This window comes from Nematolebias whitei, chromosome 15 (assembly GCF_014905685.2).
Source record: "Nematolebias whitei isolate Nwh7 chromosome 15, NemWhi1, whole genome shotgun sequence".
NCBI classification, from domain to species: Eukaryota; Metazoa; Chordata; class Actinopteri; order Cyprinodontiformes; family Rivulidae; genus Nematolebias; species Nematolebias whitei.
Window position 1 is genome coordinate 42,920,871 of NC_056512.1, and position 16,722 is coordinate 42,937,592.

Below are 16,722 nucleotides of genomic sequence, written 5' to 3' on the forward strand. Positions count from 1 at the left end.
AGCAGGCAGTGCAACGGTGTGGCTGCGAGCAGAAACGCTGAGACAAGTTGGGACTCAGCAGATAAGTACTGTAAATAAGGACTGTTTGCAACAGGGGGAAGTGTGAGTAAAAATGGCTGCCAGCTTCATCCGACCAACAAGAAGGAAGGAGCGGCGTTGTGTTTGTTTAGCAGAGAGCAGCTACTCCTGAAGTCTTTAGGTCTGCTCTCGTTTTCATTTTGTTCATACAGGAACAGAAGAAACAAGTTTGACTCTTTGATTCAATTCAATTCAAAAATACTTTTTTAATCCCAAAGAGAAATTAAATGTTGTTGTAACTCGTTATCCTCGTTTCATTAAGAGATGTTATAGATGCTGATGGCTGTAGGCAGGAAGGACCTCTTGTAAAGGACCGTCCCACAGTGAATTTGAAGAAACTGGCCGCAGATGCTGTATGAGACATCCACTCAGACTCAGATTGCCTCTGGTTACCCCAGACTGTGGGACCGCCCGAATTCTGGGCAGAACTCCTCCCAGAGCGGTGGTCACTCCTCCCAGCAGCCCACCGAGCTCCTCGTCGCTGCGGACAACCAGCTGCAGGTGCCAGGGGACGATCCCGGTCCTTCTGCTGTCACGAGCCGTGTTTCCTGCCAGTTCCAGGATCTCAGTGGTCAGGCGCTCGAGCACAGCAGGCCGGGAGACGGGAATGCATCCACGGAGCCTCCTTTTCAACTCATTTGAGATTTGAGGGTGCGGCTGACATATTATTTGAACGTTTGAGATGTTAATCAGCTGCTCCCGGTTGTAAAAACCACCTTGTTGTCATGGTTACGCACCGTAACAAATGTCTAAAAGTAATCTTCATAGAATACAGTAGATACAGTAACATCATGGATAACAGTATGAAGAATAATATCACATCTGGAGATTGATGTGGTGTGCACAAAGCCCTGCGCATGTTTATTACTTAGTAACCAAGACTCATTTGGAGCTGAAAACCGCAGAGTTCCCACACCCTGTGACGACGCACAGTTATGGCCATAATTCACCTGCTGCACAGTGCCTTTAAAAATATTCACCCCTTGGATGTTTTATGATTTTATTGCCGTCATAGATCCATCATGGTCAATAAAAGAGGCCTTCTTTACAAAAATATTTCTTGTTAAAACTCACAGTCTTCCATCTCGCCAGCTGAGGCGTGTAACTCCTTCAGAGTGGTCGCAGCGGACCTCGCTCTCTCTCCTTCATGTCACTCAGCTTGAGACGACAGGCAGCTCTTGGTAGATTTACACAGGTCCCATATTCCTTCTGCTTCTTAATAATGGATTTAACTGAAGTCCGGAGGGTGTCCTTGGAAATCCTTTTGTATCCATCTCCTCGTACTTTTGTGTGAAGCCTTCACACTATTGTGATCCATTTTTCTTCTGTACGTTTCTGGTACGATTCTCATTCTGCAGTTTTCAGCTATTTCAACAAATCATGAACGAAAACGTTCAGCACCTCCAGGACAATCGTGCTATGACTTTTGGTATTGGTGCAACTTTAGCTTTTTGAAATATTTAGCCTTTTCTGTCATTTTTGTTCATAGAAAATTAACCAAGCTCATTTTACATCCTTCAAATCTTTACATTTGTTTACAGACTTTTACTGCTCCTTTCACATTTTGTTCTGATTCGGCTGCTTTCAGCTGTTTTTTCCCGTAGTTTTGTGCTCCTTTCAGATTATTTCTAATTTCTTGGGGGAGGCTGTGGCTGAGTGGTTAAAGCAGTCGTCCTCCAATGGGAGAGCTGGGGGTTCAAATCCACCAGCAGTCACTTGCTGAAGTGTCCCTGGGCAAGACGCTGAACCCCTCATTGCCTCCGATGTGTGTCCCATCAGTGCATGAATGTGATGAAACACTGATTCATCTTTGTACACATCTAGTATAGAGCTGTATGAAGGGGGGAATGAGGACACAGATTGTTGTAAAGAGCTTTGAGTGTCTTGGAAAGATAGAAAGGAACTATATAATTACATCCATTTACCATTTATTCTGCAAGTTCCAGCTTTTTCTATTTCAGCTACTGTATATAACTGTTTTAAGTTAAGTTTAGCTTTTTCAGCTAATTCCACATTTTCTGCACTCATTTAAACTTTTTTTCACAACAATTCACCAAAAATGTCCACTCTCCACTTCCTTCTTGTAATTTCAGCTTATTTTTGCTTTTTAGCTGTTTTTTGTTTGTTTGTTTGTTCTTTTGCTAATGTAGTGAACTTGACCTGATGTCAAATCTTGACCTTAGGATCATATGGTCAGAAACTGTCATTTCATTGATTTGCATCCAGAAATACAGGTTGATCGATCCTGAGACTTTCTTTCTTGAATTAATCAAGTGGAAAAGACAATTCTCTATGATCATTACTATTTTACAAATGTTTTGATAATCAAATTGTGTTAGTTCAAACAATGTTTACATGTTGAAGTGAACTACTCATTTTTATTTACTTAAACAGTAGTAATGATTTTTAATCCTCAATTCAAAGTGAAATCAAGTTAGAGTACGTTACAGAGTAATGATTCAATTTCTTGATCGTCTGCTTTGAAGTGAGCAAATTTGTAAGTGTGTCAAAGTTCAGGTTTCGGTCAACTGAAAAGTTTACTGAAAAGAAATGTCATGTTCAACTTTTACAGCAAGATACTTGGTGAGAGACGCCACTAAGTCTGGTTTTCTCCAACAATCTTTCTGTCTGTTCTTAAACAATCTGAATCTTTTCCTTGACTTTTAATAACACCTTACATCACAAGCCACACCTCTGCTTTGGTCCATCGACCAATCAAAAAGCTCTCAAATGAACCGGAAGTGACCCTTCATAAAAAGGTTGGCACTTCCTAGTTCAACGAGAAGAGTTCACAGAGAGTTCACAGAAGAGTTCAGCTCAGTCTTGAAGCTGCTGTAAGCTCAGTCTTGAAGATGGAGCAGCAGTTCAAGCGAGGAGTTTTTGGAGTTCAGGAGTTTTTGGAATTCAGAGGCAGAGAGTTTGGGAGTTCCAGAATGCAAACGCAGGCATTCATGGATGCTGCTAAATTAGAATCAAGCTGAACCAGAGACGATTTTGGGAATTATAACTTCTGTTTGGATAACCTCACACGACTCCCAAGGTTTTTAGCTGTTCTCACGGAGACGCTGAAAAGAGTCAAAGGAAGAGCTCTACACCGACGCTGAAGCTATCGTCTGCAAGGTAAAAGTTCTATCTCGACCAAGCGTACCGTTGGCCCAAGCTGATTTCCGAAGGAGCGTGCACGTTCTGGTTAAAACAGACAAATTCCCTCACACATCTCTCTCAGATAAACTTCATCTTTCCATCTTTAAACTCTCCTGTCTGCTAGAAAATTAATCCAGATGTTTTCAGAAATGTCTGTGGTGTAGCAACGGAAAATCATGGCCGTATGGTTTTCCTGGTTGTAAAGTTGATTAATTATGTTGTTGTTTTCATATTCTTGCCAATTAATGTAAATGTGGGATGTGTTAAACTTGATTCTGTTAATAAATGACCCACTCGCTTGGTGAGTCAAAGATAATTAACGTCTCACGTCCACATTTTTATTACCTTCAACGCACGTATGTTACACAGTCCAGAAAAATGAAGAACTCGTTTAATGTATGAATATATCTCAGGATATGTCATACTATACTAATTTCAGATTATTTTTCCAGTTAATTTTCACTTCTTTGTGCTCATTTTTGCTTCTTTCTGCCTAATTGGGCAAACATGTTATTTCTGCTAACTTAGGCTTGTTCTTCCATTTCAGCTACATTTCAGTATTTTTTAAAGCTAATTTCAGCTGTTTTTCAGCAAGTTCTTCTGCAATAAGCATTCACACTCATGTTCACAGTTTTAGCTGAATTAAGAATTATGAAATGGCTCACTTTAGTCCCTGTGATGGACTGGAGACCTGTCCAGGTGTCCCCCATGTCTCACACAGTGACTGCTGGACATGGACACCAGTGACCCCCACGACACGAAAAGGAAGAAGCGGGTAAAGATCATGGATGGATCACTAATTTTATATTATATATTTTTATATAATTAGTATTACAGTATTCTGGAAATTTGTGCTTTCTCTTTGCCACTGAAGGTTTTCTTATAAAATGATGTTTTTTTTGTAAAGAAGTGACCAAGACTGATTTATGAGAGCAATAAAAACATTAAACATCCCCTCCGGGGGGAGTTGAATATTTTTATAGGAACTGTACACACACTAGTACCCATCTTCAGAAGTTATGTAACCAGGGAAGGGAAAGAGACATTTAACAAGCAAGATGAAAGTAAAAATAGAAAAAAGGAGAAGTTTAAGGTGATCTGGTTATAAACCAAAGGATCAGAACAGATTGCTGTTTTCCAAGAAGCGAGACAACTTTGGATTGTTGCTTTAAAAACCTCTGTGTGTCAGTTTGAGACGAGCTCCTTTAGATTAAGATGTAAATACATTGAACTGGTCTTACTGGATAACAAGAGAATGAGATTAATGACAAACCTCTTAGATCAGATCTGACCACACTTTGATCAGATCATTCTGTTTTTACCCTCTGAGTCCATGAACACTTGAAGGTTAATTATTTCACTGCGTGCCTAAAGTCCAGGAAAATATCACAGCAGCAACTTTTATCAGCTTGCTTCAAAAATGTTCAACATATTTTGGATTATTTCCAGAAGCTGAACATCTAGTTGGTATTTGTGTTGTTCTGTAGGAAGCCATTCCTTTAAACCACTTAGATCTGTGCCAAGATTTCTGTCTGTATCTGGTAACTGAAGCCAAAAGACTTCACATTAAAAAAAAGAAGTAAATAAAACAGCATCTGTAATAGGGGTGTAAATCACCAGCTTTTCCACGATACGATATTATATCGATTCGTTTGTACGACGATACGATTTTTCTCGATATCACAAAGTCGGTCACGATACGATTTCGATTCTATTCGAGTCACAAGTCTGCAATCGATATATTGTGATATCACATGCCCATCACGTTTACATATAAATAAATCTACAAAAACAATTAAAATATGATTTAACCATTTTATTTGTTATTACAGGCACCAGGCATTTAAATTAAAAAAAAACATTTTTTCTTAATTAAAAATAAAATGGTGACACAGATGTGCCTTGGGAATTTCAAAAATAAAAACGTATTTTAAAGACGACGATATGAATCAATGTTTTAGTTTTGCCACAATATAATTGAATCATTAATCATTTAATTAATATATTGATGTAAATCAATGTATTGTTACACCCTTAGGAGTTAGGGTTTCACAGGATGAGAGCACTGATAAGAGTGTAATCTTGTAAGTGCATGTTCTGTGAATGCTGGACTGCTCTCCAAAGCTTTGTAAATAAATCTGATGAACTACACCTTGGTCTGTTTGGGAATCTCTTTTTTCTACAACAGTGATCTCAAATTATGTGTTGTTTTTTTTTGATAAGCTTTAAAAGAGCCTTAAAATGTAAAATTATAAAAGCTTATACTGTTATGGAGATGCATACATGTATTGTGTAACCGTGTATGTATGTAATGTGAGTATGTGTATGTACACGCGTATTTAAATATAAATGTGTGTATGTGTATTGTAGACTACCGAGTGTATGAATAGGGTACACAAGTATAAGCCTCGACTTCAGCATATTCCTTTTTTTTTGTTGTAAATTATTGATTTGTTGAATAGTACTTTACAGTAGTCCCTCGTTTATCACGGGGAATCCGTACCCTGAAGACCAGTGATAAGTGAAAAACCGCAAAGTAGGAATAGTAGGACAAGTAGTAAGTAGTAGTTTATTTTTATTATATATATATATATATATAAAGGTGTTTAAAACACTTCCCACACTCTAGAAACATTGTTTAGAATATTGCAAAACTCTAAACGCTCTAAAAGAGCACAGACTGTCATGATTTCCGCTCTCTGCCTCCTCTGCTCTCAGCCACCTGCGAGCGCTTTTGGCCCCGCCCACTTCTCAGCTGCGCATGGAGAACAGCTGATCATCTGCAGCAGGAAGTGTATCCTGCAGTGTGGGCTGCACACAGATGCAGCAAGTGCTAAATAATTTAAAATAATTTATTTTAAATAAAAATTTCATGCCGATCGTGCGGCTCTTCCATCAATCAACTAATTGTGTGTCATGTCCACTCTTATTTTGAAAAACCGCGAGAGAGCGAGTCCGCGATAAACAAACCAAGAATTAGCGACGGACTACTGTATATTGTTTTCCTTCTTTTGTAATGTTATTCTGTTATCTACACTACTGTTCATATTCACACTGATGCTTATATTACACTACCGTTGATATATATATATATATATATATATATATATATATATATATATATTTTTTTTTTTTTTTTTTTTTACTAGTCTTATTGCATATGTCACTTTACCTACACCAATATCAAGGACTTCATACATACACTGTGTACATTCACTTCATATGCTGCTTTGCCACTTACTACAAATGTCAATGTCAGGACCTTCACTTCATTTCATTTTATTTTATAGATATACTTTTTTAAATATTTTTTTATACCGCCATAGTACAATTTAAGACAGTATCATACTTTTATTATTTCATTTTATGCTTATGTTTATCAAATGTTTTAATGTTAAATGGTTATTGTTGCACCGAGGGTCTGAGAGTAATGTAATTTCAATCCTGTGTATGTCCTGTACATATTGCAGTTTTTGACAATAAAGTGACTTTGACTTGACTTTGATTAATTTACCAAAATAAAGTTAAGTTGAGATCATCTGCTGCTTGTTCTGGAATCAGTTCAGCTTGAGCAGGGAGGTCCAGACATCTTCCACAGCCACCCCCCAGCTCTTCTGAGAGGAACCAAGGTGTTTCATGGTCCCTCCAGAGTTGTCTGGGTCTTTCTTGGGGTCACAGAAAACCTCCATAGGGAGGCGTCCAGGGAGCACATTCACCAGATGCCTGAACCACCTAAACTGGCTCCTCTAGATGCTCTACTCTGACTGAAGACCATGTCTTCAGATCTGGAGGTGCTGATCCTCATCTATCCACTCTGTTAATAAACATGATGCATTTACACCTGAAGCTGAAACTGTGCATCACACAAAGCTCCCGGTTGTTCTGGATGTTGTATTTATTTATTAACCCATATTTAACCAGGCAAATCCTGAGATCAGATCTCTCTGGCAAGGCAGGCGTGGACCTGAAGGCAGCCTGTAAATGACCCAGATGACCACAACAGAGCGTCGTTGTCTCGTCATAAAAACCGCGAGTCTGCATTTGGAAATGAGGAAGTGACGGACAAGGAGAGGGCCGATAAGAGTTTGTTTGCAAAGATTAAAAATAAAAAGTGGTTCTCCTTCCGCTGTCATTTTCTCTGCTGCTTCTCAAACGAACAGCGCACAGGACACGAACCTTCACCATTACTGAGCACGTCTGATGACTCTCCTTCACCACAGACTGAACGATCCCTCAAACGTCACGTTGGTGGAACAAAACTGATCTTTATGTTGCTTCGACTGTTTATCAGCTGCTGATCGAACGTCAAGAATCATACGAAGTCGCCTCCGAGCCTGGAAAAGGCCGTGGAAGCTGAAGTTGGGGCGACAACGCTGAAACAGTGGAGTAATTAAACACAAGCTCTGCATGTCGAATGAGAGCCGAGGGTTTAAGGATTTAACTTACAGCCGGATAATCTCCTGCAGACACAAAAGAGATGAGTGGGTCAGGCAGGGGAACAAGTGGGTCTAAGGTCAGCCTTTGAAAACCCACTCAGGAGGAAACGGGTTAGAAGATTTTGCACAAACTGTCACAGAAACAACTGTTTTGTTTGTTTGTTTGTTTGTTTGTTTGTTTGTTTGTTTGTTTGTCTGGCTGTTAAATTCAAACAAATGCAGGATGGAAATGTATCTGTAAAATCAATTAATTCCACGTCTCCATCTTCTTCTGCTCAACTGTCATCAGGCATAAAGGCAACAGGTCCAGACCTCCCTCTCCCCAGAGATGCTCTCCAGCTCCTCCTGGGGCACCCGGAGGTGGTCCCAGACCAGAGGGGATATATGATCCCTCCAGCGAGCTCTGGGTCAGTCCCAGGATCTCCTCCCAGTGGAACATGCTGGGAAAACCTCCAAGGTGAGGACATCCCAGATGAACCACCTCAGTTGACGCCTTCTGATGTGAAGGAGCAGCGACTCTACTCAGAGCTCCGCCCGGCTGATGGAGCTCCTCTCCGTCTCTAAAGTTGAGCGTGCCCCTCTACGAAGAACACTCATGTCAGGATCTTGTTCCTTTAGATCATGATCCAATCCTCATGATCAGGTGAGGGTTGGAACATAGACAGAGCAGTAAATCAAGAGCTTTGCCTTTCGACTCAGCTCTTTATTCACCATGACTGACCGAAGCAACGCTCTCATTACTGAAGACGAAGCCCCAGCCTGTCGCTCTATCTCCTGCTCCATCCTACTCAGGAACAAGATGCCCGTGTATCTGGCACCATGCAAGCGTCTGCTTCAGCAGTTAAACCGTCGTGGGAACAGACATGGAGTTAGTCAGAGCTACTGCAGTTTTTAAAAGTCACTTTTATTCATGCGATGCACGATCACTCGTTTAACATGAGCCAGTTCCCCAAACGCAAACATTAAACTTCCCATCAGGGCCGACGCTCCGACACAACAAACCCTGTTGTTCGCTTTTTCCTGAATATTGTTCGATAGTAGAGAAAAGCAAGTTCCCGAGACAGTTTCTACCAAATCCAGCTGCACTTTACGAAGGAGGAGACGGTTAGAAGCTGCTCTCAGAGCAGGTCAGCGGTGAGGAGAAGCCTGAGGTCCGACAGCAGCTCCTCGTTAAAACTGTCGAGTTGGACGTTTCACTAAACGATCAAAAACTCACAGGCACTAACGAGTATCACCCACCACCAACGACGGAGCGATCGTGTTTTTGCAGGATTTAACTAATGAATGTGAGTCTACAGCTGATCACTGGAACCAGTTAGATTCAAGATGGCTGCCACAGCAAGGTGACCATAAACACTAAAAAGTTGGACAGATACTGAGCAAAACTTTGGTGTGGTAGTAGCTGAGACTCATGAACAATGTGAACGTCAAGCACTGCACATTGTACAACAAATCTCAGCAATAAACTGTTGCATTAGTTCTGTCTGTTAGCAAAATATCTCACGAACCACCGAACAGATCTTAACAAAACTATCAGAAAATGTTAATTGGATGCAAATCTCAATATGGCCGCCGCAGCTTATTGACACGAGCCAGGACAAACTTTATTTTAAATTATTTTTCTAGATGTTGAGCTGAAGTCTGGAGTGGTGGTGGCTGAGAGGCCTCCCAGTAACACGCTGTAAGCAGCAGCTGGTTCTGAGGAGATCTCACAGCATCACGTGAGGTAAACAGATTTAACTGTATCCATCCAGGAATAAGACGATTTTAGATTAAAGCGTCAAAATATGTGATTTTTCAAAGTTTTCATTTGAACTTTTATGCTTTTAACACATTTTCTACATCGTTTAGTGATTGGGGGTTAATTTAGCTCAACCTCTTTGAGGGTTTTGTAAGAAGTTGTGTTGAAAACTGCAATTATTCCTCACCTTTGTTTACAGCTTAAAGTCCATCGCTCATTTGCAGATTATTTTAGCTCCAACGTTTTCTTTAACGCTCTCCACCGCTCGTTTTCCTGCCCCTAAATGACTCCATTTCTGTCCTTACAGCTTGTAGTCTGTTTTTTAATTTGTTTATTTTCAGACGGAGAGAAAAGAATAACTTTTTGGTTCAAACCTGGTGTCTCTGTTCTCCTGCCTCCACTTAAATTCGGAGATTATTTTATTGAAGTGTAAACAAACAGCTCTTAATTGTTGGCAACAAAACATTTCATTCATTTATTATTATTGGGGACTTCCTGGTCAGGCAGCCACCTATTATTATCCACCTGACAAGGGTTTCTTAACTTTATATTTACTCTTACGTTGCCCGAACTGCAATGTGTACCTCACAAATGTTTAATCAAAACAACCGGCTCGTCACCGTGATGTCTGCTATTACTTTTATTGGCGTTGCAAACAAATACACAATTTTTATCAGTGATTTTTTAATAGAACCTAGATGCAAATCAAATATCCAAGATGGCCACCTGAGCTAAAAGGAAAAAATACTATAAATCAGCTATTTTTAGAGATATTAAGCTGAAATTTGGTGTGGTAGTAGCTGAGACCAATGCCCCAAAAATAATGAACTAAAATAAATTCAAGATGGCCACCAAAGCTCAGTTTAAGCAGCTTTAACTCAGGTATTTTACACATAGAGCTGAAATTTGGCGATGTTGTAGATGAGAACCTTCCCCATGACATAATGAGTTCATATCAAATATCCAAGATGGCCACCATAGCTTAAAATAAAAAAAATGACTTTAACTCATTGATATTTTTGCCGTTTTAAGCTGAAATTCTATATGTTGGTAGATGAGAGCGAACCGCAACACAAAGTACTGTCAAATCAAAAATTAAAAATGGCCGCCACGTGACAGTCTCTGTCAAAGTTTCTCCACTTGAACTTTGAACTTTCTAGTTATTATTAGTCTTTTGGTTTGCGTCTTTACTGGATATTTTTATCACAGACACACAGATACAAAACATTTTCAAGCAACATTAAAACACTGAAAATGACTTGTTTTGACAGCTATTATGACTGAATTTAGGTAAAGGTCATGGATGTATAATGTTAAACTCATGTGTGTGAGTTCAGAGAGCTGTCTGCTCAGGGAGGAACCTGCAGAAGAAGCACGGCCTCTCTGATCACTCCTCCTCGTCTGTCTGATAACGTGTATTTAAGCTTTCCCCACCTCTTTGTCTGAGCAGATCTCACGACCGAGCATGTAGTTGTTGTACATCTGTGTGAGCCTGTGTTTTCACATCTACCCTTGCAAGTAAACTGGGTTGAAACAGTAAACTGGGTTGAAACATCTTCTGGTGTCCTCGGTGTGTTTTATTGAGTAAGGAGATGATGAAAGGATACGGTACTTATTTTATCCAACAATGGCTTTGAAACGTGTGTCTGTATGTCGGTTTGTGTTGCATCCACGGTGCTAAAAGATATAACTGGCATAGTTTGTTGAATTTATTATAATTTATTTTCTTGAACGCTCTGGTTTGTGTTGTGTATTTTAACGCAGTGTTTAGGTCACAGTCATAAAAAATGCAGAAGTTGTTGTTCCCAGCCAACAGGTCGACGTATTGATTCTCTGAACATAAACTTCCCTTGTGAGCAAAACCTTTAACAAGTTCTCCATAATTCAACCGAACTGTTTTCCAATTGTCAAAGAGTTCGGACTTAACTCTGTTTTGTGTATTGGTGTTTCATGATGTGACCCTTCACAAGAAAAATCCAGAGTATGTCAAGGATTAAACTGCTAATCTCCCAGTTAAAGAACGAGAGGATAAGAAACTGAGATAAAGGCCGCTGCAAAGTGTAGAAAATATCTAACGTTGCTGTTTTTTATTTTATCTACAGTGACTTCAGAGAAAAGCATTCGCGGGTCTCCCTCTATTGCACAATCGTTTATTTAGAAAATAAATCTGGCTGAAAACCTGAAATCAGACAGAAGGAAAATCCTTTTAGTTGTTACATGAATGAATCCAATCCAAGACTACGAGCATGTCTTAAAGACATAAAAACCTGGATGACCCTAAAATTTCTGCTTTTAAACTCAGACAAGACTGAGGTTTTAGTTTTCGGACCTGAGCGCCTTAGGAATGAATGTTTCAGTCTTTCTCCCTCTTTAGATGCATTAATCTGTCCTCCAGCTCTAATGTTAAAAATCTTGGTGTTATTTTTGATCAGGACGTGTCTTTTATCCCCCACATTAAAAACGTTTCTAGAACCTCCTTCTTCCACCTGCGTGATATCACTAACATTAGAAACATCTAAAAATGATGCAGAAAAACTGGTCCATGCATTTGTCACGTCTAGACTGGACTATTGCAATGGTTTATTATCTGGGTGTCCAAATACTTCTTTAAAACGTCTTCAGTTGATCCAACATGCTGCTGCCAGAGTCTTAACTGGAGTTACTGGGAGAGATCATATCTCTCCAGTTTTAGCTTCTCTCCATTGGCTCCCTGTCAAATCCAGAATAGAATTCAAAATCTTACTTCTAACCTACAAAGCCCTCCACAACCTAGCTCCATCTTATCTTACAGATCTTATTGTTCCATATTTTACTAACAGAGCACTTCTCAGACTGCAGGTTTACTTGTGGTTCCTAGAGTTTCCAAAAGCAGAATGGGAGGAAGATCTTCCAGTTATCAGGCTCCTCTCTTGTGGAACCAACTTCCAGTTTCTGTCCTTGAGGCTGACACATTGTCCAGTTTTAAGACTTTCCTTTCTGATAAATCCTATAGTTAGGGTTGTTATGCTGCTATAGACTTAGACTACTAGAGGACAACTGACATCATTTCCTTAAATGAATTGTTAAAATTGAATAGTTTTCATTGGATACTATTTCTATGTTAACATGTGACTCTTGACCTGCCATTGTGTATCTATTCCTCTCAAACCCAGCTGGTCGAATCAGATGGCCGCTAGTCCTGATCCTGGTTCTGCTAAAGGTTTTTTCCTCACGAGGAAGTTTTTCCTTTCCACTGTCGCCTTCATGCTTGCTCAACATGAGAGTTCTGTGATGGAGTTAAACTCAAAGCTGCTCCTCGCATAAATAACGTTAAATTATTATTTTGACATATGAATGTTTCTGTTCAGTGTCCTGAGACGACTTCTGTTGTGACTTGGTGCTTTATAAATAAACTGAATTACATATTTTAATATAAATATAGATATAAAAATGGATCTTACTATTCATCTGTATTATAAACTTCACCGTGACTTGGACTGTGGCTCTTGCAGCTAAAACTCGTGCAGCAAACGCAGAATCAGAAGATTTGATTGTTTGTAATACACAGTTCTGTTAATTCCGGCAGTGCTGCTTTTCTTGGCTTCACTAATCTGCCGGCCTCAGATTGAGGCGGCATCTAGAGGAGGCCGACATGAAACGACTCCTCTCCAAGTGAGCGAGCAGACTCGTTTTACTGCGACTCGGAGGGAACAGATGGCTCCGGGGAGCAGGAGCTCGCTTGCAGGGCCTCTGCGCATATCATATCCAATTAAAGCTCTGCCAGCACATGCTTTCCAATTACAAGAGATTTACTGCCCCGAAGCAGGTCTAATCCAGCAGGACGCAGCAGACACAGGGGGAGCAGGCAGGAGACAAACAGCAACAAGGACAGAGTAGGACAAGTGGACAATACGGGCAGCGGGTGGACGAGAAACGAGGAAGATAAGCCAACGGGGAAGTGTGGCGGCAGCGGAACAAAAATCAGAATTTCACATAACAGGGAGGAGGAACTCGGTGACAATCGGAGCTCGGTATTTCCTCAAACAGCAAAAACACCCCCCCCCCATAAAAAAATAATCATAACTCCACTGTGTTCCTCACTAAAACACGCAGATGAATATAAAATAATACAATCAATAAATAAAAACTTGACATCCCATGAAGTAACGTCTGAAGAAATGTCCGCCGCCTTTCATAGTTTTAAACTGAGGTGATCCCGTTGGAGCCAACTTGGTCAAATAAATACAAAATACAAAATCCTTTAGTGCTCAAATATATGTGAGGATGACTCTCAGCTACTGCCACGAAAAATTGTAGCTCAGTAAATGTTAAACTGACCGAGTTACGGCCATTTTTGTGTTAGCTAAAGTCAATAATCATCAGCCATCTTGAATTGTGTCCGCTCTAAAAAAAAAAAAAAACTGAGTCGTGTTTATCCACTGATTACTGCCTGAGAGTTTCATTAGGATTCAAATGAACAGACAGACAAATGTGAGCAGAGTGAACAGGAGGGGGCTCAACACACAGCCCTGAGGAGTGCCAGTGCAAAACGCACAGACAAGTTTGTATTTCTATTCTTAGTAGGTCATTGTGTTTATGTCGATTATGATCTGAAACCATGACCTTAAACTTTAGCTCTAAAGCTAACCCCAAACACAAAAACGACGTTCCACCATAGTAGGACCAGACTTTGGTTCCCGTAAGATCCATCAGTCCTGACAAGATCGGTGATTGTACCAGGGAAGGTCCTAAAAATGTACTGCAAAACCACGTCCACATGGCAAAAACAAGATGTCCTTCCCCTTCAGGCGATAATGTTCTACTTCCTCTACAGAAAGCCTTTCATGCTCCGGTTATGGTGGACTGTCTGACAGAGCGCGACATGTGGAGGACTCATGATGCAGCGTGTGGTGCACGAGGAGGACACTTGAAGAGCTCCGCTCCGCTATACGTGACTTTTATTACAGCGGGCTGCACTGAGTGTGGCGCCAGACTGAGGAGGAGGCGAAGCACGACCCTCAGGAGGTCTCTTTACAGCTTCTTCAGACACCTCAACTCTGTGCCTTCGCCCTTTAACACTTCCTGTAAGAGAAAAACCAAAAGAGGACGCGAGACACACACGATGGACTCTCCTGACACTCAGAGACGCACTGTGAGGTGGCTCAGAATAACAAGACGAGTGACTCGAAACTCTTGGAGCAGCTGGGCCAAGAGGCCGAAGAGGAACGTTTAAGAGCTGAGTGTTTCAGGAGAGCTGGACGTTGTTTGACAGAAGCTTCGTCGCAGCGCTTTGAGTCACGTAGTGAGTCAGGCAGCGAACTATTTGTGGGAAAACCCGACAAACGTACCATTAAACGACAAAGAATACGTTTGTCTTTGGATATAAGCCTAAATCAAACAAAACAGCTGCTTTAACGAGTGAAATCTTACAAAAAATATATCGATTATCGTACAGTGCATAACCAATAACTGTCCTTTTTAACGGGAAACATTTTTATTTGGTCATTTTGTGCCACATCTGGTCTTTTATGTTGTTTTGCATCAACTGTCAGAGTGCGAGATGTTTATTATCACCTGCCGCCAAAAACTGAACGCAACAATTATGTTTTTGTTCGTGTCTGTTCAAAAAGCTTTTGAACTACTGAATGGATTTAAACGTTTTAAGCGAAAATTGTGTGAGAGTCATCCACAACTCATACTCTGAATATAACGTTTACAATTTAAAGTGTTTATTTAAACAACAAGATTATAAAATGAAAGGATGTAAGGCGTCTAATTAAACAATAATTACATGTGTAACATTTACATTTATGTACTCTCATCACATGTGGTAACTTTACCTGAATTTAAAAATATTAGTTACTAATTAAAAATAATTTATACATACCTTAATACTAAAACTAAAATCAAAAATATAAACATTTGTATAGTGGCAAATATATATTTAAAAGTAAATTTTAAAACATAACGTGTGCAACTTTGGAGTACATGTACTGGAAAAACATCCTTTAGATAATGTGCATGAAAAATGATTGTTTAGAGCATTTTAAACAGAAAAAAACGGGATTTTACAAAAAAAAAATCTACTTAATGACAAAAATGACAAATGTTACAGATTAAACCAGCCACGTGGCATTTGAAAACTGTTGTTTTATATAATAAATAAGTTCACAGAGTTATTTAAGCTCTTTAAAACTGGTCTAAGTGAGTTTAATAGTTTAGATGTCGGCGTGAGAGAAAACAACTTTACTCACATTTGGCGACAGCCCCGAGGAGGAGGAGGACGCGTAGATATTTTACTAACATGTTTCCGGTGAGTCTGCGGCTCTCGTGAGGAGGTTGTGGAGCTCCGAGCGCCGGAGTCGTGAGTCTAACGGAGCCGGAGCGCGACCGTGTCCTCCAGGACGCTACAGGTGGCTCCGAGCGCGAGACGGACGCGTTAAAAGCTGCGGCGCCTGCTCCGATTGGCTGCTCCTCCTGTCACTCAGCCTTACTGTACTGTGGCTCCGCCTCCTTCAGGGGACGCGATGCAACTTTATTTACAACGCACTTCAGGAACAACACCAAAGTGCTGTAAACTTATGAGAAAACACAAAATAAGCAAATAAATGTGTATAATAAAATGTAATAATAATAATAAAAAGAAAAACATCTCCAACTGAGTAAAAAGCTAAAGAGGAGGGAATAAAGTGTTTTAAGAAAATGTTAAAAACAGGAAGGCAATGTGAAGAAGTAGAAATAAAATGACTAAAAAATTAATAAAATAAAATCTATTTTAGCTCAGTGTTTAAATAAGCCACACCTTTTCCTCATTGTGCAACTTAAACATTACAAAGTTGTTGTTTTTTAATACAGTATGACAATTATTTGTAAGGTGAAGGGTTAATTGCTCTTGTAAATTCATGGAAAAATCATCCAAACATTAACAGTTTTTATTGTCACGCCACGCCAAAGAATGTCCAGTCATATTTCACCTTTCTGAAATATCAGTATTCAATAAATTTCACAATAAGTTACACACGGGGAAAGAATTTAGAGGCCACGCTGTAAACCCAACCCCGAATGTTTGCAACAATGCAGAGCAACTCAAGGGCAGAGCGCTTTTGGATTTTATATGTTTTTTTTTATCTCTTTATCCGTTCCTTGAGGTGCAGGATCAAGCAGCTTTTGTGTCTCAGATTTACTGCAGCAGTTTATATTAGGTTCGTCCTGTTGGAGCGTCATCCAGGAGGTCACCTCGGCTTTAAAATTCATTTGACTTCGTGGCATTTCAACAAGCACGTGCAACGAATGCAGGAGAATGGCATGGGAAGAGTAAGGCCCGTGTTTCTTTCCCGGGCTCTT

At 40.0% G+C, this 16,722-nt stretch overlaps 1 protein-coding gene across 1 annotated transcript in view; it reads right to left on the reverse strand.

Annotated features, from left to right (window-relative positions):
- si:ch211-198m17.1 (flocculation protein FLO11) overlaps positions 1-15,783 on the reverse strand; it is a 31,195-nt gene extending 15,412 nt beyond the window's left edge. Inside the window, exon 1 of the mRNA XM_037688607.1 lies at positions 15,633-15,783. Within this exon, the coding sequence (XP_037544535.1) occupies positions 15,633-15,684 (52 nt within the window). The 5' untranslated portion in view covers positions 15,685-15,783. The remainder of the gene's footprint in view (positions 1-15,632) is intronic.
- Positions 15,784-16,722: the final 939 nt, after the last annotated feature.